The following is a 27,017-nucleotide window of genomic DNA, read 5'->3' as shown; positions in this document are numbered from 1 at the left end:
CTGACGTTCAGAGCCAGTCTTCCGAGCGTTTCGGGGAGCATCCCAACACACGCTTCAGTTTGGCACTGCCACTTGGGGACCCCGTGTGGAAAGCCGGCACCCATCACCTCCGGCGAGCTTTAACCTGGGGGCCGGACAGCTGGGCTGTAGCGAGGTGTAGCCCACAGAGCGACACGCATGTCCGCGGCCGTGCGTGGCCGTGGGACCCTGGCACACCCCGTCCGGAGACAGTGGGGCTCCACCAGGCTGGGGGGAAAGCGGCATCAGGAGAGGTGGGCACTACGGAGACACACGGACACGGTGACAGTGGCTGTGCGGCGTGTCCCCCCTCGGGGCGGGGAAGGGGGAAGGAGCACCCGCTGCTCGCAGCTGTAACAACAAGGGGGCAGCGAGAGGCTGCCGGAGCACCCAGCCGAGGGGGAGCAACGCGGCGGTCAGCCCCTCTGCCCCCAGCCCGCACGGCGCCCTGAACCCCTTGCACCGCACCGGCCGGGCTGGAGGAGGAGGAGAAGGAGGAGGAGATCGTGCGCTTTCACTCCTGCTGGCTCCGGAGGCTGAGGCGAAAGACAGAAAAAAGGAGGAGGGGAATAAAAAGTAAAGAGGGGGGAGAGAGAGTGAAAGAAAACTAAGCCCAGCTTTTGCCGGTGCTGCTTGGATTGGATCTGGTTTGAGTTTCCTCTCTGCTGGCTTGTGCAGCAAGAGAGGAGGAGTGGGGGGAAGTAACTCGCTCACTCTTCCTCTGAAGCTCAAGCAAACGTGCTGGTGCCTGCACTGGTGGGGAGCTGCCCTGGGTGCAGTTGCCTTTTGGCTTATTGCTCTCAGTTCCTAAAGAACTGTCTGGACTTCTCGAGGACCTGGAGGAAAAAGCATCACTTCACAGATCAGAGAGTTGCTCAGTGACTATAGACTTGACAGTTGTGTTTTTGTGGCTTTTTTTGTGTTTTGGTTATTTTTTTCTTCTAGGGGATTCTTTTTTTTAAATTATTTTTCTCCTGTGTCTCTCAGAGCAGCAGTTCCTTGAGTGTGTGGCACTGAAATCCATTGCTTTGTTAACAACTTTGGGAGATATTTAATTTTTTTTTCCTTCTCTCTTTTGCTTTCTTTGCCTTAAAAAAAGAGAAAAAAAAAAGAAAAGAAAAGATAATCCTTTTGGGGGGAGGGGAGATGATCGTGCTGATGTGGAATAAGTGCTCCTGCTGTCTCCTCTTACTAGCCGCGGTCCTGATCGTGGAGAGCTCCCAGCTAGACAGCTCCAGCTCCAAGGTGAACTCCATCAAGTCCACCCTGATGGGGGAGGCTCCAACTCAGACAACCAACAGATCTGCAGGCATCCACCAGGGACTGATACTTGCTAGCAGTAAGAAGGGCAAAATCCTAGAGCAGATGGGAAAACCTCCCAAGCACTATCACCGGCAAGTAGAGGTAGGACATCTCTTCATTGCTTGAGTGTCTATCTGTCTGTGTGCTATATGCAAATAATTGCCAGTCTTCCCTCACATTGTTTTCAAAGCTTTCCTGTGTTAAATTAATTAATTAACGCCATTCAGGATTGTCTGGAATGATAACATCTCACATTTGGTGTTATGAGCTGTGCAAGTGGGAGCTGGAAGGTTTTAAACCTTTCCATCTTCTCTATAGGATTCATAATTGATGGAAGAAGGAGTAATCTAAAAAAATTACAATCTTCAGCAATTCTTTGTTTGACTTCTTCAAAGCATTGCTAGAAGTAAAAAAAGACATTTCTTGTTAACTCTCAGACAGTAAATTAATGGAATTTGAATAGCTGGGGAATATTTGAGCATGAAGTGACAACTGTGTTTACAGTGGTGAAGCAAGCATGGTTTTAAAAATCACACCTGGCAGGTTGATCTCTGTTATCTTTCTTCATGAATAGAGTAAAAAAAGATGCCATCCTAGTGGAATAGTTTATACCACATTCATTTGCTTAATATGACAGAAATACGTTCTAGGTATGCGCTCCAGTGGTTGTGGAAGTTTTGTTTGGTTATGTCCAGCTGAGATAAGTAGGCAGTAATAGCCCTGAATACAAAGTGTGTAAGGAAGAAAAACTTTATGAAAAAAAGACCCTGGCTTACTTACAGTTTTCTTTCCTCTCTACCCTGCTTGGAAACTTGGAAGTCTGGTAGAAAATGATCTTCATTCAGCAATCTCAGTTGTAAACTACAAAGCAATATTTTAAGCTATTAGTCTTCTACTACCCTGTCAGGTCTCAATGGGGATGGTAGGAATGTTGTGCATTGTAGTGCTGAAGAAGGTAAGTTTTATCAGAAAACACAGGGTTTTTTATACTGCTGGGTATCACTAGTGCCTCTATATACAGCTGCTTTTCATAAGCAACAAACAGTGTAGCAGCAAGGGAGCTGCCAACATTCAGCACTAAAAAGGCAAAATACTCAGTGCCTGAAGGATTTGTACCTTGCCTGCTTTTTTCTTAAAACAATGGAGAAGCTGCAAATTCAAGAAATCCACTGAAAGTGTTTCACGTCAGCTTCCTGATAATTGAATGTTATCATCTGGTTTTGTGTGCAGGTGTAACAACAGTGATGGTAGTTTAGGTTTTTGCATGTGAGAAATTTGGTTTTTAACTCCTCCAAGCTTTCTTTCCCTAACCACTCAATTGTTTTATAATTTACCCAGAATTTGGTCACCTCTCCTTACCTCTGAGCAAAGTCTGGTAACAGATGCTGTGTTGAAGTTCCATATTACTGAAGGACTGTGCTCTTTCCTAGTGCACATGGTAATAATTACTATGTTAAATCACCTTGAGGAAATACAGGAGCATGATACACTTTCTTAATATGTTCTCCTTGTGCTATCTTTTGTTTTCTGTATTTTCATGAAAAGCCACTATATAGGACCCATTTTCCAGCTGAGCATTGTTTCAGTTTCATCAGTTTCCATGTGGGTACTTGTGGGGCTACACTGTACAGACTCAAACACGATATATAATTTTTGTCCTTTGGAAAATCTTGCTACCTTTCACTTTGTACAACATCCTTAGCACTTCAATGTGTATTCAACACAAGTTGAGAATGATTGATTATAAGTCACCCAGTTCCTGGGAAAGGGTTGCACTGTCCACCAGTTGCTTTTGCAGGATTTGCCCCTTACTTGCCAACCTGGATAGTTTGCTGAGGACTTGCAGTTACTGGCAAGAACTCGCAAAGTACACTTCAAGTCAAAGACGACACTGTAAGTACCTGTAGTGGTAGAAGAGATGGCATGCATGTTAAGGTGTCCTGTTTGTAGCACAAGCAAAGAACCCTGGAGAATCAGTGATTTTTGGCTCCCAGGGAGCAAAGCCTGACCTCCAGTTAAGGGTGCTGATTTCACCCTCTTCCTGAGACTCTGTTGCCGGCTCCTGCACAGATGTAGTCCGTGAAAATAGTTCAAATTTGCTACAAATAATTATAGATGCTACTTTTGACCATCTGCCTGAAGCAACAAAACTAACAATGACTTGCAATACAAAGAAAAAAAGGCAAGAGAAGTGAAGGGATGGAAGGGAAAGGAAGAGAGAAAAGAGAAGAAAACAGAAGAGAGATAAGAGAGAAAAGAGAGAAATATTAAAAAGTAGGTTTTGTGATAATGCTTTATCTTTGGTGATGCTTCCAGTTGCAGGGTTGGTAAGCCACTGCATTAACAGTGGTGTCACACATCTCAACAAGTTAAGACATGATATTCTCTTAATTTTTTCCAAGTACCTTCTTATTAGGTTAGTACTTGATTTGTTTAGATTATGGGATTTTGTACTGAAGTTTTGCAAGCTGTTTGCTAAAAGAACAGGCTTGTGCTTTTCTTTCTAAAATAATCTGTTGCATGAGTAGAATTTATAAGGTGTCAAAAGTAGGGCTACATTTTATGTCTTGGTAACATTAAATAATGAGTCGAGTGTCCTGTTTACAATTAGGAAATAGCTTTAGTAAGGACAAGGATATGCAACTTAAAGGAAAATTGATAGAATTTTGCTGTTGTGACAGCTCTGAGCTGTGCATTCAACCCTCTGCGGATACGCATAGTGGAGATTGGAGGACTCTCACTAAAACTGATGAAAAGCCCATCAGCCAGCAACCTATTTGTTTTTTTCAATTACGTTAATTCTCTGGACTCAGAGCAACTTGGGAGTCTTTAATCAGCAATAAATCAACAGATACAATAGTTCATGGCTTATCTAGAGTGTTGATGTCTTTCAGCTGGTAGTTACAGTGCTTCTGCCCAGAAAGGGAAGATCCAGCGCTCCTTTGTCAGGCAAAGTTCCAGTTAAAATTAATGAAAATACTCACATGAGCAAAACAAGCTGATACAACTTGCTGGAAGGACTGGCAGGGCAAATGAGGATTTTAGTAAGACTTACGTTTTATGTCTTTCTGAGGAATATTATTTATTTTCTATTGTTATTCCCTTTACTGCCTTGGATCAGCAGAGAATGAGAAGCACTGACGTGCTAAATCGGTGAGATTTCACTGTCTTCACTGCTCCTTGCTGTCTCTCCTGTTTTCCCCTTTCTGCAAACTGTTTATGTTTTCTGAATTTCACAAAGAATCAGAAAGCATCTACAGCATTTGCACAAGGGAAAAATTTTCTCAGAATACAGAGCATGTTAGACAAGGTTATTTTTTAGGGAGGTCAGTACTTTATACTGTCTGGCACCAATTCCCTTTCAAAACTTGATTTAGAGAGCTGTTTCTAGGAACAGCTAAAACTTCTGTATTGTAGCCTCTCTGGGAAATTGTTCTGGATGTATCATTTCTCTAAATAAATATGATATAGTGAATAGAGTCATAAATGAAAAAGGCCAGATTAGCCACAATGGTGGATTAACTTTTCCGCGTGTTAGCTATACCCACTGTGTTAGGGCAAGCTCTCCATATGAACACTCTCACTCAACTATAGAGATGCAATTTGAAAGGGAAACTCCCACATATTGTGATGGAAAGGCATAGCCTTTTCAGAGATTCCTGGATGATGGCTCTGTAACCTTGTTATTTCATTTCACCATCTTTATCACTTCTTGCCTCTGGGATACAATCCCCTCCATCAGTGCTGGTGTTTGCACACCTTCATACTCAACCTAGTAGGCTGAGACCTACTAAACTGTATTTCCAGACAATTTCCTTCTTTAATCCATGGGCACTATTATCTTTTGCCCTTTTCAAGTCCTGGCCACAAGCCATTGTTTCAGCTCTTTGCTGCTGCATAGCTGGTTGGGTTTGTGATTCCTGCTGGGACTGTCCCTCCCACTTTCCACACAGATGGGAGCAGCAGCAATGAAGGGAACTGGGATGGCCATGAGAGGGGGCTGGCACAACTGTGGGGCTGAATGAGAGATAATGGGGTCTGGAAAAGAAAGAGAGGGGTGAAAAGCTGGGACAAGTTTCAAAACTGCAGAGGCACAACAGGCAGATATTAGATCAGCCTTTGTATTCCAAATATACTCAGTTAAATAAAGTTTTTTAATTTTTATTTTATTTTAAACTGCATCACAGCTTGAACTAAGAGGATTGAGACCACAGAAACCAAGCCATAAAGGCATTAATCCAAATGGCTACATTGACACTGATCTCACACGTATCGATGCATGGACATGCATGTGTTTCTTGAACAGGACGTAGCTACCCACAAGGACTTGCTAGAGAATGCTTGGATGATGCTTTGTAGCAAGTAAAACAGCGTGAGATGTAGTAATTGACTGCAGTACCCTGAGAATGTTACAATAAAATGTACCAAAGACACCAAAAATGTAACCACAATATCTTGAATAGCTAGCAAACAAGACAGTGTAAATTATTTCTACATGGGATTAAAAATAAATTAATTACAATACCTAGAAATTACATCCAGCAACAGCTGCTTTTTTTTTATTTTTTATTTTTTTCAGAAGGAAATAAATACAGAATTGCTAAATCTGCAGAGGTCACCAGAGAATGTATTCTTTGCTCTTGCTGTTTGCTGTTAGGAATCTGGGAGGCATATTGGTTTACTGGCAGCAGTCTTGCTAAATAGCTGAGTGGCTTGTCTTTTGGTTGCAAAAATGGGATGTAGAGTATTATCTCTTTCCTGGGTCATCCTTGGTGTCCCCTTCAATTTGTTATTGTTATTTGACTTCTTAATATAGAGAAAAAGCTCCTATAAAGTGGTTTTAATTCAACTATTTCCTATTAATGTTGCAACAATGACTAGAAATCTTCCAGGACTTTGATGAGCTATTTGGTGTGCAAATACTTACAAAGAGTTTGTTTCTGCCTGGAAAGTCTGTCAGAGTCCAAGGACAACACAAAAGATGATGAAGCATGATTACATTTTGCCCTCAGAAAAAAATGATTCTGATTAACTCATTATGTTTGATTAACTGATGTTTTGCAGATGCAAATATAGCACAAGTTTAATTTTGATTTTAATTATCTCGACACCGGATGTATCTTGCAAGCACTTCATATCTCATGGTTTGTCAATTGAGCCTTTGGTTCTTTTACAGCTGTACTTACAAATGCCTCACCCTGGAAATGTCATTTAGAAGGGATTTAACTCTGCAGAGGAGGAGTTCCACAAAGCTCCTGCTCCTGTTTGTTTTTCGAGCATTGCTTTCCTCTTTAGGCTTTGTGTAGCTGAGAATTTTTTAAAGTGCATTCAAACAAGTTTTATGTAGAAATATTAATTTGGAGAACACTTTCAAAGCAGAGATCTTTTCCTTCTTGGACTTGCCAAAGTCCCTGCCAAGCTCATGCTACCCCCTCATGCCCACACTGGCTGTGGCTGACAAGAGCCAGGGTGCAATGAGTCAAACTTGGACCCAGACTGCAGCTCCCATTTGGCTCATTGTTAGCATGTGGCTTGTCAACATGTCCTGCTATGGTGCTGGGTAGGTTCGTGTTGATGTCGGCACTGCAGTTGTTATGTGTTATGCATTTATGATAGATTTGAGGAGTTGAAGTTTGTATGACACTACAGAAATAGGGAAGAAAGCCATAAGATGCCTCTCTGCTTTTCCTGTACCAGTAAAACTCCAAGAGTTTTTCTTTTCTTTTTCTTTTTGTCTTTTCGGGGAATTTAGGATGATTCTTTGGAAAACCTTGTCTTTCAGTGCTGTGCTCTAGGCTGTGTTTCAGGTAACTTTAGGTTGAAAACAGCTTCTATGACCTTCATATCCATCAATATGAAAGGCCCATATGAAAGCCAAGATCAGAAGGTTTGTTTTGTTACTTTATTAAAAATCATTTTTACCTGCAAAATTATTTTTTCTCGTTAGAGAACACTCTTCTTTTTTGATCAAGGTATAAGATGTGCAATGATCGTGTGCATTCCCAGATTGTCACTTTTTCTCAGTATAATTTTTCTCTTTGTGGTTGAAAGACAGATTTATTTGAATGGAAAAATTTAGGAACACAAAGCAATTTTCACATTACAATGAAATGTGAAAATAGGTGAATTTGTGATACTTCCAAGTTCATTGCAGACTCCTTTGCTCTAGAATGAGCTACACAAAGTAGTGTTAGAGAGAGAGAGAGATACACATGGCCATACAAAATGACCAAAGCACAGCAGTTTTCAAATAAAATAATGAGCTTCATTCATTGTAGTTACAGCTTTCTTGGGATCAGCCTTAAATCCATCTATGAATTATATATTTGTGTTCACACAAACAGAAACTGAGCTTTGAAAATGAATGGATATAAACACACAGTGGGAGCACGGAGATCACTCATTTAGCAGCTAAAGGAAAGACTACAGCAATGTTACAAAAAATAATTAGAATGTAAGAGTTCTTGGTCTTTCCCCCTCAAAGCACATAAGCACACAGTTCAGCCCCTTGGGACTTTCTTAAAGCTAAGCTTTGATATGATTGAATTTTCGTATGCCCAGTAATGAATCTTGGAGACGTGCATGTTGCGCATATGTAGTGCAAATGGGACTGGCTTAGCATTTTTAACAGTATGTGAAGGTGGACTGCTCTGCACATGCTCGAGAATGAGGTGTTGCTTCACTCTGCAAGCCCTCTGCCTCATTCTCTTTGCATCATGTAAGTGTGAACTAGGCTGTGCATGCTTTTAAAAGCATATTTATCGGTCCAGTGAATGAGAGGACAGGGTTCAGTTCTATGCATTTTGGCAGCCTGTGTTGAGTGAAGCAGTGATTTGCTGTCAGTGTGATTTCTTCTCTGCAAGTCTGAAATGCCTAAAGTGGAGATCTCTTAAAAGGAATTGCAAACAGAATATGTTTATGTTGCAGCAGGAAACTTGTATTCTTGGAATCTCATTCTTAACTAGACTGGCATTGGGAAAAGTAATGCATCTGATGGGGGACAAGCTCCGTTATTTTTCCTTTTGCACAAAGCAGGGTAGTTTCCAGAATTGTTTCTTTTGCTATGTGCTCCTACAGAAAATAGTGCACCTCTTCTTGACCACCTGCAAAGATCCTAAAGCTGGACACTGTTGTAAAACAAGGTCTTGGAAGCAGGAGAGAGAACTGTACATAAAACCACTAGCAGAAATGCAAAATGCTAAGCCTAACTAATCTAGCTAGCATTAACTTAATTTGTTTTCAGAAGTATAAGAAAGATTTACACTGTCAAAAAATTGTAAATAATAAAGGCAGTGACAGATGTGCTCCCATTTTCTGTTTAATCTTTTGCTTTCATGTGACTTCTTCCCCTCCTTGTAGCATTTTTATTTATTTTATATGTTCTTTTTTCATCAGCAAAACTCTGGTGTTTCATGAAGTACAGCCACAGTACTCTGGATGGACAATGATAGGTATTCATGTCAGCTCAAAAGAAGCTATAGAAATCTAGGTCCAGCATATAATGGTGTTTGGATCCCATCTCAAATAGCTTAGGTTGTTTTCTGATGTCACTACTGAAAATAGATTTTGAGCTTCCCAATGCTGGAAGTTCTAAGGAAGACTCCACCTGCCACCTGCTCTTTCAGCTAATTTGCTGGTGTGCCAGAGTGCTTTCCCCAGTTTTCTTACTGCAGAGTTCATGTAGAGTATAACACAAACATGCTTTGGCTTATATGGTCCCTATTCAAAGCTCTGTTACAGAGCAAGGGGTTAAAAAGAGAAAACAGTCTTTTCAGTATGACATAAAGCTACAAGGGGGTTGATGCTGCTTCATGTATTGTCTTAGGAGTAGTGAGGAAAACTGAGTAACAGAAGTTAGGCTTAAAAGTCTACTTTATATTTTAATGGAGGGGCTAAACTGCTTAGCTGAATAAACGTTTTTGTAATTGTTAGAATAAATACAGGGGTTTTAAATTGCTCTTCAGGAATTCTTGTAAGCCTCTGCAGTTGGTTTTGTCCCTCTTGCTATCTTCCAGACATCCCACCCCTTGCCAAGGAAATGGCTTTTTAACAAGAAGAATCCTCTGGAAATTACTTTCTGAGGGGGTCCTTGCCACAGCAGCTGCAACAAATTGCAACCGAACTTCAGTCCTAATTGTTTTTTATTGCTAAAAGTAGAAGTGACCAAGTGAATGCGTGTACTATAGCTTCATGACAATTTATTAAGTATCAGAATGTAGTGTGTGGTGTTGTCTAACCAGAAGATTATTAAGGTTTTTTCTGTGGAGGGAAATTTCTCTCAGACTTTGTACCAGTGCTTAAGCTGAAAGAGGCTGGGAAAGTCTTGTTGATCCCAAAATGTCCTGTGGTTAGGCAAACTTAGGGTTTTCCTTCCACAGAGACCTTGGTGTTGGGGCCCTGTGAGTGACATTGGTGAGAGCAGAGTATAACCAGCACGAGGCAGCGAAAAAGAGGTCACAACACTACAGTCTAATGCGTACTGATCCGTTCCCTGCTGTGTAAACAAGTCTCCGGCGGGGGGGGAATTTTCTGAGCACGTTGTTTTTGAGTAGAAACATAGCTTTAGCATAGCTCAGATTATGTTAATTGGGAAGCATTTTTGGTATGATTTTCCAAATAAGTAATGTGGAGACCAGAAACATCAAGGAAGGATGAAGCAAAATGTTGGGATGGTACAGGCTGCTTTCTTGTGTCTTTGAGCAGGGTTTGCCAACTGGAAAGGAGTTACAGGTCTGCTTGCCTTCCACTCAGCCTCTGCTCCAACTTCAGGGCCAGTAGGAACAGTAAGGAAGGCTCTGTCCCTTCAATTCTCTAGTGAAGTGACTAGAATGGGAAAGAAGACGCATCCTTTATACATGGGAATTAGGAGGTTCTAAGCTTTGTTATTGCACAAATATATAAAATGTGCTAGATAGTGCAAGGATTTTAGTGGTAGCAACTTAGGCTTTCTTAGCCTATGTGTTTGTCTATATGAATAGGAATCTTGGTTTAATTATTATCTAAACAACAGTGGGAGACCAAAATAAATAGTAAATTGAAATGCAGCATTATTATTATTATTAAAAATGCAGGAGCTATTTTATCTTTGCTTTACACTTCAAGTGTAGAACAAACAACTGTCTGGAGCACTGAAAGGGGAAGGTTATCAGGTGGTTGGAAGAATAAGTTTGAAAGTTGAAGTTGAATGTTCAGCTTTTCCCTGCTTGCTTTCCTGATTTACCAAGCTGGGAAACACATATTTGACACTGTGCCTGACAGGGATTTTGGATGGCTTTATTAAAAAACATTTATAAAATACTTAAAGATTTTTATGCATGGAGATGACCGATAGGCGGATGATGTACATTCATGCAATGTCTATTATTGATGCACCTCAATGAATTCACGTTAGGGAGGGTTTAAATACCAGGCAGTAAAACTGGAGATGCACCTCAGTCCTTCAGAAAGCAGATTTCTAATGAGCTTCACAAGTCAGGTTCCCTTCTTTCTAGGCACATTGGCCTTACTCTCACTGCTGTAGGTTTGGGATTTGGGTTTGGGTTTATTCGTTAGTTGCCTTTTCTTAAACACTGTTCTCGAAAGTTATCAGTGAAAGATAGATAAGAGACTTTATTACAGGCACACATGTGCACCACAGGTGTGAAGGGAACTCTTAAACTGTTTATGAGCACACAAAGCCCCACGAACAAAGAGGGCAGAAAAGAATGTTGTCATTTTAAGAAAAAATATGTTTTAAGGCCCTGTTAAAAATAAAGCCAAAGAAGAATTGCAAATGCGCTGCAGATTGTGTGTGTAAGGGGGATTAGCACTGTGAAAATTTTTCATTCTTCTGAACAGGCATATACCACAGACAGGCCTGGATAGCTGAGATGCCATTTGATATTTTCAGGCTCTTGTCTCAGTGAGTTAGCTACAGAATCCCCCTCCGATTAGAACAAGCAGACGAAGAGTAGGATAGCATTGTCTTAATTCTGTTTTAAAGATTTTATATAAGTAGAAGTCAGCGCATATGTTATACAATGGTGTATGAGTACCAGGTCTGGGTTGCAGCTGTCACTCTTGAATTTGGTGGGACTAAAGTCTGTTTTACAGCTAAAAGTCCTAATGGAAGAGTCAGGGATGGGGAAAAATGGGACAAAACACATTATTGTCTATAACAGCCAGTGATGATATCTTCACTTGTTCAGGAACAGCTTTCAGGTGCACTGAAAAGGGGAATGTCCATAATGGTGGTCACAATTCAGTGTTCAAAGAAGTGATGCAACTTGCTCCCTTCCAGTACTCTTTCCCAGCAGATGCACCAAAAAAATGTGGCCACAGACTCAAATTCATGCTGCCCAGAAATGCCACTTTTCAGCTCCTTACTCTGCAGAACGTACAGTGTCATTTCTTGTTTTATCCAAGAGGTGCCACATGCTTCTGCACAGGAAGCCATCTCAAAGATTTTAGTCCCTGTTTATAGATAGGATGAATTTGAAGAGTATTTATGTACCTAACTCCTTGAACGTTTTCAGTGGGAAATAGGTATTGCATGCCTTTTGGGAGTAGGACTGTGGCCTTTTCCATGAAGGAGAGAAATTCAGCTCAGAGGAAATCATTCAGCTGAGACCCTCTCACTGCAAAGCATGCTTTAGGGAAAAGGAGCTCTCTTGTCTTTCATCAGCAGTATAAGAAAGTTTGGTCATCAGAATAATTTGAATTAATTACTATTACAGCAAAAGTTAAATCAGAATAATTTACTCAGTTCCCTCAACAATGAAATAATGACATGAAAAATTGATGATGGATCTGTATCTAATGTACACAGTTCCTCTAGCCCTTCTGTATGGGTTTTGAACTCCATCCAGAATAACCTTTTTCTTGAAGCAGTGTAATTTTTTTCGGTGCAAAGCTGGACAAGGATGGAGAGATGTTGCAAGCAGAGCTGTAGTGTTTCTCTTTAATGAGCCTCTTCCTGACCCACCCTATGTAAAGCAGTTGACACATCATGTGTTGTACAGCTGGGACGACTACCCTGGCACATGTATCTGACACATGAATGTATTGACTTTGGCCTTTTGGAAGCACCGGACCCATGCTGTTCTCCAGAGATGTGTCTAAGTCATTTCACAGATACTGTGGCTATAGCAGCGGTAGGAGCAAGAGCTGCAGTGGAATTCACTGATTTAGCGGATTCTGTGAAAACAGATTGCACAACAGACTGACACTCAGTTTCTGGATTTTATTTCCTATCTTTCCCTGGTTTGACCTCCAGTGCTCCTTCTGGCTATTGGTCAGCATTCGGGTCTCATGCTGTAGAGCTTGTGTGGGGGATTTTGTTTGGGGTTCCGGGGGGGGGGGGTTGATGTTTTTGGGTTGGTTTTGGTTTTGTTTTGTTTTTTTTAAATGCAAGACTTTTGAGACTTTTGTGATGTAGCACTTTACATTTCAGTTTTACTCCTTCACTGAAGGGCAGACCAGTTCTGTCAGTTACCAGCTGAAGGGCTCGAAGGGCTGCTTAGGTGGCACAGGGATGAATTTCAGTGAGCCATGCTGCTGAAATAGCATGAGCAGAAAAGACCAGCCATGAACACAGTTCACGTGGTGTCAGTGGTACAACACGTATGTGTTACTGCAGAATGGGGAGTTTGGCTGCTCCTGGTGCTGTAGACTTCACTGGAAGTCTTTGTGCTTGTATGCTTCGACCAGTGGTTAGTAAAATATCACGCTGCCTTTACTTTTGATCCTCTTCCTTCCTAAATGACCCAATCGGCAGGAAATTAGTTTAAACAGTAGCTACTAGGAGACATTTTGTGAACATTTGCTTCTTCTAAAGTTTATTTTCACAGTATGTTTCACCTGAATATTTTCCAGTACAAAAAACCTCAAACACTCTGCTGTCCTGATAACATGTGTGAGGCTGAGGCTTCCCTCTTCCTTCCAGCCTACCTCACAAAACACTCTTTTAATACTTGGCCTTAATTGTATTTGTAAAGCTAATATTAAGGTTAATGTTTCAAAACAGCACCCTCTGACCAGGCAAATGACAAATCAAAATCAAACGGCATTTCTGGCAAGTAATTTACCATTGCTCCAAGCACTTGTGTGAAGGGATCTATATCTCAATTATAAAAAAGCCAAAGAAATAGAATAATTAATAACTGATCAGTAGCCAGGAAAAAGTAAGCAGGACTAAAGATCTAGTTTTCACAATGCAGAGAGACTATAAGCAAAGTTTCACACAAATCTGTTAGAGGTTGATGCTGTTCAACTTACTGGTAAATTGTCTGGAAAATGAGGGATTAATGAGGCACAAAAGTTTTTAATGAAGTATATTCAGAACAGTACTAACTTAAACAGACCACAAATGTCAATATACTGAGCATCTGAGAAATCAAACCCATGAGTAAAATTCCATTTCTACAGTATAAAGAAATGTACATGGCATAATGTAATGTACACAGCATAATGAATGGCATAATGTGATGTTAGGCACATACAGTGAGAACTTCTAGAGTCACTTTAGCTGTCAGTTAATGATGAAGCAGCAGCAGATAAAAAAAGTAATAAAAAAAGGCAAGTAGAACATCAGGAACTGAGAACAAAACAGAAGGCATTTTTACCCTGCTTCTAAATTCATGTTGCTGAATCACTGTTAAAAGGCTATAGAAGCAGTCAGGATTACTGGGGAGGAGGACGGCAGGGATGATCAGAGCAGCGAACTCCTTTAACACATAAGAAATTACATAAGATACGATGCCCCAGTTTGGAAAAGGGATGTCCATGGGAGAACAGGACAGAGATATATAAAATCAATAGTGAAGAGTTTGGAAAAGGTGAGTGGGAAGCAATCACTCAATATTTGCCCTAGAAGAAGAGCAAGATGGTGGGAAATTATCAGGCAGTGAGGAACTACTTTTTCATATTATATAGCTCACTGCCACATGATGCTGCAGGAGACATATGGAACTGCTCAAATGGAGATGAAACAGGCACAGAGATGAGAGATTGCAGTGGTAGGTACTAAATGCAGTGGTAAAACTTAAAGCTTCAGATGGGTCTAAGCTGCTGTTGGCTGAAGCTGGAAGAATGCATCTGGGAGAAATCCTTCTGTACCTGCCTATGTTCTTACTCCTTGGAGTATTTGCAAGTAGCAGGATGCTAACCACTTTGTTCTGATACATTATGGCAACTTTTATGTACTTTTTGTAGTTTATAAATAATTTTTAATTTTTATCAACATGGGCATTATCAATTTATATTTTACCAGTATCATAAATAACCCAATTTGTTACTTCAGTTTATCAGGAAACTTAAGCATATATGGTTCGATGTAAGCATCCGTGTTGTTTTTTTTAACCTCAGGATGTGCATATATAAATATTAGGCATATTTTTTCCTGGAGTTAATCTGTGGATCTATGACAGTAGGCGATTTCGTACCCTATCCGATGTCCATGCGTATCAGTGTGAATATTCCCATGAACTTCAGTGTGGGTTTGTTTTCCAGAGAGACTTCTAGACAAAATGTTAAATATTCCGAAGCAATTGCTGCGGCAAGTGGAAAACATGACTTATAATGAAAAGGAAATGGAAAAATGAAGAAACAGACAAAGAGGCTGAGGATGGATTTACAAAGTATGTAGCACGCACAAGTCAGGGGAGACTTTTCAAAGAATTGTGCTACCATTTAGTCAGCTAGAGAAGTAAATACTTCAGAAAATGGTCAAACTTTCGTGACTTTCATCACTCAGAATCAGTTTGGTTTTGGATTGTCTTTTTGCTTCCCTTTGTTGCTTCCTCAAGCTTTTTTTTTGCTCCTGAGTAAATTCTTCTCTCCCAGATTATCATTATTCATCAGGCTGAGTATCTTCATACCTTATAGAAACTTCATATATGCATCCTATAATTTTGTAGTGAGCTTCTATGTTAAACACCATATATCTCTATGAACTGACTTAAATTTACTTTCAGAATTCACCTTATTTTATCTTAGATGTCTTAGCCATTCTGTATGCACAGTTATCTTTGAAGGGCAGAGCTCACTATAGGCAAGATAAGCAAACTTGGACTCCACAGCAGAGTAAGTGACAGTCACTTCCTTATGAACTCATGGTGGAAGCAGCTAATACTTTCTCCTGCCTCTTAGTGAAGTATATCCTAAGCTGGTGAAAATATCCAACCCTGGAAGACAAAAGTGAGATTTTCCTCCTTTACATATGCTTTATATGTTTCAGTGATGAATTAATGGAATGCTTTACTAGTGAAAACTATATAATTTCTGCTGTTAGCACAATCTTACAGCTCTTTGAAAAGTCTAATGTTTCCAAAATTTACATTTTAATTTACAGTTTTAATGGGAAATACTCTCACACCAGGAAAGTATAGGGTTGGTTGGCTCCATCTACCAACAGATACAACTGAAGACAAAGAGCAACTCAGGATTACAGTCAACAACCCAAGAATCTTCTAGTTTATCTTTCAAGTCTGTTTGAGCAGAGGTTTTAGGGAGCCTAATCAGAAGTCATTGTGTTGTTAGTGCTGGTGGTGGGGGTGGAATCTTTTCTCTGCTTTTATCCAATCTCCCTTCACATTAGCCAGAAGAGGGAATTTGCAGTCTAAAAAATACTCTGTTCCCCTTGCTGCTCCCTTTGGCTGCAGTCTCGAGTTGCCAGTTCTGACTTAATGAACATCAATAGTCTGCTTTGGTTACCTCTTCCACCAGTAAGCTCCAAACCAGTTAAAAGCCAGGGCTAACACACCTGTTTACTTTGGCATTCCAACCACCCAGGTTCAGTAAATAGCTTGGCAGAGCTGCTGCCTCTCCACTGTACTTGAAAGCAAGACATAACATCCTCTGACAAGTTAATTGTTGTGATGAGTCTTGTCACATTTATGGCTAATGCAGTACATGATTTTTTGATAGATGTTTCCAAGTTCAGTCTGCCTACTTTAAAGCAAAAGTGGAAAGGAACTTGCTACTCTGAAGTACCCTTTAAAACCAACAAAAATGGTGTTAAAATTGGGAATTTTAATAGGGAAATCTTCTTTTGCCAGGAAAAAACAATCCAAGCTAATGGTGTGTATTTGTCATTTGCTGATTTTGTGCATATAGAATACTCATTATCTGAACACACTGCTTTTAATGGGCATGTGATACAATATTTACTAGGGCCACAAATGGTTGGCTGGTTTTGCTTTTTCCAGACTGATGTGGGACTGTCAGGTCCCTTTTGCAGTTCATGTAAGTAGTCTGATTTTTCCAGCAATACTTACAGGTCATAGCTGGAAGGTGCTGGGTGCTTATCAGCCTATTTAACTAGTTGTCTACAGAAAGCCTGGGTCACAGCTCCACTATGTTGTCTGTGTCTGTTCTCATTTCAGCGCTTTCAAAATTTAGTTAAAACTTCCAAATTCCTCTCACTTGTTCTCCTCTCAAGACAGTGGTATTATGCCTTTGAAAGATGGTAAATAAAAATGAATAGTTAAATTATTATAAAATTAGAGTGCATGGATCAACACTGCACAAACATTCAAGAAAAGAATAGAGCTGGTAATAGTTTATTAAAAATAATATGTCTTCCCTGATTGGAAGACTTCGTGATTGGAGAAGTTACCAAGTCTTTTCTAGCCTATGCACTGTCAGCCACTGAAGTCAGTACAGGTTTGCATGATGTGGTGATAAAAACGTTGGTTGGCTACTTGCATCTTAATGTCACAGCATTACTGTTACTGATAGAAATGCATTGGTGAGACCAAGAATGATTTTGGGTTTTGGAGATGGTTTTCAGTTATCCAATGACATTTCTTTGCTTAAAAAGAGAAAATACAGAAATTGCGTTTATGACCCAGAGTTTGAAATAAGAAGTAGGTGCTTCTTTTGAAAGAAATTCAAACTTTTGTTTGAAATAAGAAGTAGGATTTAGAGCAGAATCTTGCCTCTCCTTTTCCCAAAGACATCTATCCAGGCCCATCTAAGTCTTTTCTTACAATTCAGCAGACTTCCAATATATGCAAAAAGAAATACTTTAACTTCCATGTTGCATTACCTTCAAAGGATTGTAGCATTATTATTAAAGGGTGCAGAAGTTAACCTTAGTCATTCAAACAGTTCAAAGGCACAGAGTGGAATTACCTTCCCAAGATGGTCCACTGTTATGTGAGTGTAAATTAAAATGAATTTACTTCAGTTGACTGAAACTTGCACCAAGACCTGTATTCAGCAGATGACCATTTCTTTCAAAAGCATAAAGGGACTACTTGATTAACCCATGAGTGAAAGCCTGTCATTTTAACTATAATGTCTGGTCAGCTCAGTCATCAATTATGCTAAAGTTTTATGTCAGTGATTCCAAAAACTTGCTATTGTATGCCATCTGAAGTTCCCCATGATGTAAAAATGCTCTTGTCTAAAACAAATAAATGATATTTCAAGGAACTCAAGATGTTTGGAAGATGATAACAAAGATGGCCAATCCAAACATTTACACAACATGAAGTAGAGCATTTTCAGAGAATTAATGAATGGTGTTAAATGTCATAAAGCTTAATAGTTAGTACACAGTTTAAAAATGATACAGTTAAAATCAATATTTCCTTAAACAAAATTATTTTCTAAATTTGCCTTGGAAATATTTATTTTCAAAAGATGCATATGTAACATATTTTCTACTTTTGGAACTCCATTTTTTGACAGAATATTCTGGTTCTAGAATTCCTGGAAGCATCAGAATTTGTGAGCATTTTTAGTGCTTAAGAGGAAACAGAAAAACATGGAATGGAAACTAAAAACTTCACTGGGACTGCTTAATTTTTCCGTCAAAATTCTTGGAATAAAAAGCTGCTTTCTTCGTATTAATCATTCAAGGACAAAAATTTTGCTCTATTCACTATTTGTAGAAATTCCAAGCAGAAGAATATCTCAGCTTAATGCTGATAGGAAAAGTATTTGCTTTGAGAACCCACATTTGCTTTTGAATCAGCAGGTTACTGCTGAATTCGTTTTCTATCCTTCTCAGCTTTCATGCTTGCTTACCATTCTCTCTGTGATATTACACTGTTTAGTTTAGAAAACTCTTCAGTGTACAGAAATCTAAGTTCCCAGGACTCTGAATTAGATTGGAACTTAATTCATCTGACAGACTTTGAAACTGGGGTTGTAATTCCCAGTTCGTTTAGATACTTAATGATCATTTAACCTCCTGTCTGTATTTCTGCTTGCTGACTTGCTTTTTAGACAGCAGAAGTCAGGCAGTCTTCAGATCACAAGCATGTGGTGCCCCTCCAGAAGACAAACGTTTTCCATCAACATTTTGAAGAGAATAAAAATCTAAATAAATAACCCCCAAGGTTGAAAAGAGCCTATTCACCAAACATTGGTAAAGTAATTCCACAGGAAAATAAATGTTCAGCAAAGTGACCTTTCATTTGAAAATTGGATCCAGATTTTACAAACTGAGAAGGGTGAACAACTGTGTCAAGCGCAGGGCAAAGTAGTTTGTCTGTAAAGTGTGTTGCCACAAGATACTAATGTTCTGCTTATGGAGAAGGGCAATCTGGGCAAAAACTAAACAGGCTTTTTTATCAGAGAACTGTTGAAATCACAGTACCATGAACACTCTCCCTCATGAATTATATGCAATTCATCTACCAGCTAGTTCAGAATGATACAATTCAGGACGGATTCATCTGGTAACAAACCCTTTTGAAAATTAAGATTTCTATTCTTTGAAGAAAGATGGTAAAACTATTCTGTCTGGAAGCAATGAAAATGAGACTTGGGGAAAATCAAGCATTCAGTTCCCTGTTTTTTTGTTCTCACACTGCTGTTCCTTAGCTAAATTTCTCATTATTGCCTTTATATTCTCCTTCATGAGGAAAAGAATTCACTTTTAGCATGGAGCTAACTTTAGTAGTAATAGTAGAATTTACTGAGGATGAACAAAATTGTTGTAGCAATTTAATGGGCAGTTATAATAAAAGGCAGTGTTATAACTCTGCTGCTTCTTCAGGTATCCATATGAATTTGAAATCCGTAGTTCTTTCTCCGTAAAGAGAACTCACTGTGATCTATTAAAACCTGGAAAATCTTACTCTCCCTGAATTGCACTATTTTTTTCCACCTGTGCAAACCCTCTGAGCTGAAAGGACATTTCAGCAATACACTACTTGTAAGTTTGTGGTATTTGTGACAGCTAAATCCAATCTTTGTGCTCCAGGTTAAGGTGAATTTGTGCTACTATTGACTTAGCAAGTGATGAGTTAGGGTGTGGAAAATGATTTTCAGAGGGTAACGAAAGCATTTCTACCTTTAAAACCTGTGGAGAATTTTATCCAAGGACATAATTTTAGGGATGGTATAGTAAGGAGAATGTCTTTCCGATTGTAATAATTTATCCTAATTTGGACCTGTACATTATGTTTCACATTATATCTGACATATATCTGCATGTATATGCAGATATACTAAGGCTATCTATGGTATGTGGATTAAGCAGGAAGGTTATAACATATTTTCTGTTTTTTACTCTGATATTGTTAGAATTGCTTTTGCAATCTCTAGAACCAGGCAAAGCAAAAATATCACAGAACTTTTTCTTGAGAAATTTTGATAAAGACACAAAATTTCAGTTCTTGTTAGGGAAAAAAAGAAACCAAACACCCAACAAACAAATTTCTACATATTAGGTATTTTCAGAACTGAAATATTCACAATTCATTATTCACTAGATTTCATTATTCAGTCTTTCTGCCTGGTCAAAGCACAGCAAATTTCCTTTTCTAAATAGTTTTTGAAGATAAGTTTGAAGTTTGGAAGTAAAATAAAAGTATTGTGAAACAGATTTCTTTAAAAATGGCAAAATGCACTTCCATTTGTATTGTTCTCCAATCTTTAAATTTAGTCAGTTCACAAACAGGATGAGGATGATTTTATCTGGAGATTAAATCTTTCCTGGGATCAGGCTGTGCACTTTTTCTGGTTCGCTCATCACCATTAATACTAATTCTGAAATTGTCTTTTGGTCAAGAAGTTTGCTGGTGATGCACACACTAGAGAGAATAAAATTATTTATCTGGATCCAGGTTAACAGGAGTGATAAATGGGGGGAAATATTTATTGTATTAAGGAAACTGAGAAACAGCTGATTCTAGGTGGATCTGATGGGATGATTTAACATAATCCCTTAGTTCAGCAACCTGATTTCAGATGGGAAGACTGATAAAGACTAAGTGGTTTTGTAGATCAAAAGTAGCATTTCTTAGGTTAAAAACCCCCAGACTTTTACAGTTGTGTTTTTCACCTTGGAAAACAAAGTTTAAAGAGAAAAACTGTTGTTAGTACAATACGAAGAAGAAAAAGTATTTGCCATCCTCTTTCCCCTAACACTTGTCTTTTGTCATCTCTCCCAGTTTTATGGGCTGGGCTTGTATTGCTTCTGTAAGGTGGATTTCCTTCTGTAGTATCTTTAAAACAATGGGCACCTTTAAATTTTCTCCTGTGGTAGCCACAGGACTTCCTTCAAGTGAAGACACACACACAGTTTGTTGGAGAACAGGACATTTTCTCCACATTAGGACTCTGATAAAAACTAGAAGCAGTAAAAGAATTGAGCACTGTTGAATAAGAAAATGATTTCTGTAGAATTGCAGCTCATCACACTGTCTCCTATTTTAGAGGAAAGCTAACACAGCTGAGACTGAAGGTGGTTAGAATATACATACTCTGCCCCAAAGCCTGTTAAAGTTAGCCTAGTGTGAACTGATTTTAGATTGCAGGGACTGTTTTGACTTTGAGTATGATCTCCCAAAAGAAGTAAACACAGTAATAATAAATGTAATATTAATCTTGTATAGATATGCGAGAAATCTGGAATGTAAAGTACAATCCAACTACTTGGTGCAACTTGACATACTGTTGTGGAAATTGGTGGGAGGCTGCCAATTTCCAACAGAAAATCTGCCCCGTAAATAACTTTACCTTTTTTTAATTCAAGTTTTTCCCAGACTCCAATGCCACAAAACAAACTTACATTACCTATTTCCTCATGTAAGTGTGTATCTTGGCACATCTGACACAGAACAGTAGTTAGGGATATAAGCCAGCCTTCCATGTCTGGTTTGGAAAACTGTATGTCATTTGAAATTGCAATGCAAATATGTGTTGTCTTTGTCAAAGTTCTCAGCTTCAGAGCCAAATTTTAAAACATGGCTATAATGCTTGTTTGCTTGTATAGATCTGTTAGCTAATGTTGTTTCTGTCTCACATTCATCATGAGAACACACAGGGAAACACAATTGTTAGTTGAATAGAATTCTTTCTAAACAGCTTCCTACTTGGTAAGGTAAGGATGGGATTGGCAAAACAAAGAAATATCCACTTGACAAAACAAAAAGATATCCATTTGGTGTTGTGACTGAGTTTACTCATGGGGCAAAACTCTGCACTCATGACATCAGTAGGTTTTCAAACTACATCAGGAAGATATTTATTGGCACTGCTGTTTTTTGCAGCACTGAGAAAAGAATAAAGTGTAAAGGAACAGCTTTTTAAAGTTCTTCTAGGAGAATTTAAATCCCATATTTTCCAACAACGAGAATGCGGCTGCATTTGAACGCTAAACCAGAAAGGTTTATAGCGCATATGGTACCTATTTGAATTTTTTAAATGTCTAATTTCTGCTGTGGAAATGGAGGCCAGCTTGAGTTATTTATTGTGGGATGCAGAAGGAAATCACGACCCTTTGCAGGGACACGTTAGAATCCCTGCACCATTCAGCCAGTTTTCTCCTGTCACACCTACTTAAATTTTCAAAAAGACGCTTTAATGTATTGAGTGTGCTCTGGATCATACTAGTTCCTGAGCACTTATGACAGCTTTCAGAGATTGCTGGTGGCTCCCAGTAGATTGTAATTCTAGAAACAGGAGCCTGATGCTAAGCATCACCACCTGTTCTCCATTATTTTCCTTCAGAAGAAAACAATGCAAGTATAAGATTACATACTAATGGAACCCATTTTCCTAAATAGGTACATTTGGTCACATGTAATTTGGTGGCCCATAAAAGAAAAAAAGAAAATAGTAAGCAGTTTTCAAAAGGGAAAAACAAATAAAATTTAAATGAAGAGTTTCCTAACTGTTAACTAAACCCAGTTCTTACATGGCAGGTATACCAATATGCAATATGTAAGTACATACAGATTCCTTGTTGGAATAGCTGTGTTTTCAATTTGATTTGTTGACATATCCTAAAAGACTTTGGACCTCATTCAGCTCTTTGTAAATCCACTACAGGGCTAGATTTGAACCCTTCTGGCATTTGCATTGGAATTCCTATTTCTATTTAGCTTAGAACAATGCAGGTCTTGTCTCTAACTGAGGTTCCTCTGCTGCCTATCAGCAGAAAAAAAAATATAAGCATGTATATAATGTTGTCATAATAATACTTGCAAATTATGTAGTTTGTTGTGTTCTGTTATCATCTGCCATACACCAGCATGGTCCCATGTTATATCTCTGCTATATATTCATGTGACACATCTAGAAAAATGAAAGAATTTTAAAACTGAAATCATCAATGCATTGGTTTTTGCACATGCATGTGGTATAAGTAAGCAATACATTTTTCAAGCATGAAATCTTTGTCTCCCTCCTTTGAAATCTTGAACGTGGTAGCATTCATGTAGAACCTGTGATAGCCTGGTTCATGGTAGTAACCAGCCCTGGTTACAGATCCAGATTGGTCTCTAAATAGTACCCATACCTACTTCTTATCACTTCTTGGTTGTGGGTTTTTTTTCTTTTCCTAATATATTATTCCCAAAGCTACTATACTTTTTTCTTAAGGAAAGTTTTTCCTCACTTCTGCTTCTTGGTGATTCCCCACTGAGAGTCCACATCAGACTGTTAGGTAGCTTTTCAGTAGTACTTTTCTTGCAAACTCTTTGGTAAAAAGAGGTGAGGGTTTTGAAATAACTTTTGTTTTCTGAAGTGTGTTAGTTCCTGAATTTTAAAAATGAATTCCAGTTAATTTACAGGAAATGAAGGGTCGTGGTACTTTGTCCATGGCTTTGCAAGTTTGGACAGATGAGGTGTTATTAGCAGTGTTTTTCTCTGTGTGTGCTCAGGAGATACCAGCTGCCAATGCAAGCCCCATGCCTGGAGTCTTGCATCTTAGCATCCTGTTCAAGGGCAGCTCCAGAGCAACCTTGGTGGCATGCACCCTGCTGGGGGACAAGGAAAGGTTTAATTCCTTTCAAGCAATGGTGAAAGTTTATCAGTCACTTTAGACCCTCCCTGGTTTTTTTGGACAAAACTTACATAGAATCTGAAGAACTAGATTTGTAGTCCAGATATCCTGTGTGATCCATTGAAAGACATTCAGCAGGGACCTGCAGACCTTCACAATGCTCTGAAATTAGAGCTGGTAATAGTAGAGAACCATCACCCTTCTCAGCTGGGGTTTCACTACAAACCTGCAGGCCTTCTCTGTTTTGCCACAGACAGCCTGATATGCAAAGTATAGAGCTCCTGTATTCCCCCATTTAGTGCAAAACTTTTAATCATTAATCTCATGAGAATTGATGGTACCATGTGTATACTGGACACTTCATAAGTACTTTGGTCATTTTCTAGAGTAGTTTGGTGGCTGTATGGAGCAGCTTAAATGTAAGCACTGCCTTAGCCATAATTACGACTGGAGAAAGGCTCGGGATCAAAAAGTAGTCTGGTTTATTCTCTCAGATGTGTTTATTCTGCAGTAGTGAACTGGAGTCATAACTCTGAAAGTGGAACAGCTTTTGTTCAGAGGAAGCAGAAAAAGTAGATTTATGGAGTGCTCTACAGCTGCTATTTTCTGCATGCAGTAATGGTTTTTAAATTATTTTTAGATTTGCAAATATGTCTAATGACTTAAATATTTATAGTCTTGTTTTGTCTACAAAACAAGATTATTTAAACTTTGAAAGAATTTAATTTCAGATGTACAAAATGGATTTTTTAGGATGTTTTCAGACCATGACGTTACTCTGTGCATAGATGAGTGGAGGTAATATTTCAGAAAAATTGATACATAATCTTAGCTTTTCTGTGAACAAACCAGACTGTTTGCATGCCTCTTTTTAAGAGCTTGGCCAAGTTGCTGTAAAATAACTCAAAGCAAATGCCTCCAGCTAATGCATAATTTGCATTTCATAATATTTTTATGCAAGTAATGTATTGATGACCTGCTCTTCAAATCTTTACTCATGTGCTTAGTCTTTAATGAGAAAAATCTATTGTGAAGCCCAATGAAACCATGGGATTATGTATCACGGCAAAGACTATTCACATTAGGGAGAGATTGCAAGATCATGCCTTTTTAGCCTTTTAATTTCCTAAATAAATTAAAACCTTTGTTCTGATTTTGGCTGGGAAAGATCATTTGTTGGCCAGCCATAAAATTTCCCTTCGTTTGTGTCAGCTTTTTAGCTCTTCTTACAGAGGAGATAACAGCAATGCTGGATTGAACATCTTAAAGACAGCACTCTGGCAGAGCGAGAGCCTGCACCCAAGCCATGAGCGCTGTACAAATAGCTTTGCTGTTACTCATGTAGTTTGCTAATGAAAACAGTGATCCATGAGATTCATGAACAGAGTTCTGCCTAATGGAGTCTCATTAAAACAACCGTTTGTTGCTTTTCTTTTGAACTTTCAGAAGTTTTTCTTGAGTTATACCCGATAGGAATGATAAGGGTACTACTGCACGTTTCTCGGCAACTCTCTAACATGCAGGCGTTTTTCCGTTTAGGTGGGTGTGTGTATTTACATGAAAGGCGGGCCTAAGACAGACTCTCATTTCCAAACCAGATGTACTTTGACTTGAAGACTTTAAGATAATTGAATTTTTTGGTATATGGTAAACAACTGTGGCTTAGCCATGAGTAAAAAGAAGCTGACACTGGAAAGAAATGAGGAAGGAAGGTCGGCAAGGGTTTGTATAAACAGCTGGAAGAGGTGCTGGGGAGGATCCAGGCATTTGTATTTTGCTCCTAGCACGCACTCCCTACTGGCCATCACTCTACAAGCAGATGGGTTTTTCCTGGTGTGAGAGATTGGTGTGCTGCTCCTAATGCTGTTTGTTAGTGCTTCAATGAGTTTTATAATGAGCATTTAAAAATGCAGTAGAGAAATGGTGAGGTCAGTGATTGCAAAGGTGTGTGTGTTAGACCCACCTTGCCCTCCCTTTAAAGAAAAATGGACTAACTGCATTAGCATGTTCTTCTTACTTTATTTTCCCAGATCTCATGGTCAAGGTAAATCTTGTTAACACCTGATGAAAAATGATAAAAGATTTGGAGAGGGATGTTTTGGAGCAGAGTGATTATGTTCTTTTAGAATGTTCCAGAAAAATTTTGTAGCAATGTCATTGTATTTACGTGTTCAAGTAATATTGTTAATAGTATGAAGTATACAGAGGACTAGCTGATGAGCAGTACTTCTATGATATGGCTTACTGGGGCTTCTCTCAGTGTCTACACTGATATCAGTGATCCCAGTGCTCTTTTACACATTCAACCTCTAGGTTTCAGCTGATTGCATTGTTTTAACTGAGGGGGAAAGGAGTCTCTTCTATTGAATAAACCTGGAAAAAGGTACTTAGATTAAATCTTTTTAAGTACACTATGTGCTATCTAAAACTTAAGTATTATTTCATATATCCCGTTGTTGCTGCTCAAGATAGCCTGACAACCTTGAACCAAGAATTTTGACTATTTTAATCATACTGATGGAAATGTATGTTCTTTCTTTAGTGAAAAAGTTTACCTCTCTACAATATATATCCTAATTGTTAACCCTCTAAGGCAGGGCACTATCTTGCCTTTGAGCCAAGTCCTGAACTGTCACATTTAAAAGTTATTTAAAACAATAACAGTGCACGGAAGTGGCCAAGTATGGGTTTTCAGGAATAAAGCCAGTGTTTGCTATGCACCATACCTATGTACAAAAAAAATAAAAGTTAGTTTTTGACAGCCTAACTCTAGCATGGCCCCAGAGAGCCCAGGCTTTAGAGAGGGCTTTATGGGAGTGTTCACAGCAGCAGTTTCCCACAGCAGAGAACTGGGACTCCGTAGCAGCAATTCCTTCCCTTGCAGGCATTGAGAGTGGAGGGAGTCATTCCTCCTTCTTTTAGCCTTTTCATCTACACTGGGTATGTGGGCAACTGTAAAGCAGGCTGCAGAGAAGCGGATGACTTCTGTCCCACTGATACTAGGGAAAAGGATTAGGAATGAAAATGGCATTTCACTATTTCCAGAGAGGAGCATTTCTATTCCTATTCGTCTGGACAGGGATCAAAATGCAAAGTTGTAGCAGCAAAGAACTGCAAAGGTCTTGCACTCTCCTCCCTTCCTTTCTCATGTGTGCAGGAAGGCCAGCAAGAGGTTGGTTTAGGAAATTATGGCACACCCTGATGTTTAGTCCCTCTGGTGACAATTTTGCACGACTCCCAGGAAGCTAAATTCCTGAATTAATGAGGCAGCAAATAGCTGTGAGGCTGCATCCCACTGCCTCAGTTTTGAGTCATCCTCTTCTTAGGCAAAGTACCAGTCCCATATGATCCTTTGAATGGGTTTCACAGAAAATGCACTCTAACATTTTATCAGTGATACTTTGTTATTTTATAGACTGATTTTCATACTTGAGAGAAACTTCTGAAGCCAGTGGGAACTGTGCCTATTTTG

The 27,017-nt window shown here is 39.1% G+C and overlaps 1 protein-coding gene across 1 annotated transcript in view; it reads left to right on the top strand.

Moving 5' to 3' along the window:
• The first annotated feature begins 363 nt into the window (after window positions 1-363).
• DKK2 (dickkopf WNT signaling pathway inhibitor 2) overlaps window positions 364-27,017 on the top strand; it is a 46,225-nt gene continuing 19,571 nt past the window's right edge. The window contains exon 1 of the mRNA XM_031048511.2: window positions 364-1,422. Within this exon, the coding sequence (XP_030904371.1) occupies window positions 1,165-1,422 (258 nt within the window). The 5' untranslated portion in view covers window positions 364-1,164. The remainder of the gene's footprint in view (window positions 1,423-27,017) is intronic.

Source organism: Melopsittacus undulatus, chromosome 7, assembly GCF_012275295.1.
Source record: "Melopsittacus undulatus isolate bMelUnd1 chromosome 7, bMelUnd1.mat.Z, whole genome shotgun sequence".
NCBI lineage: Eukaryota > Metazoa > Chordata > Aves > Psittaciformes > Psittaculidae > Melopsittacus > Melopsittacus undulatus.
Note: the sequence above shows the minus strand (reverse complement) of the source record. Positions and strands in the feature narration are given on the sequence as shown.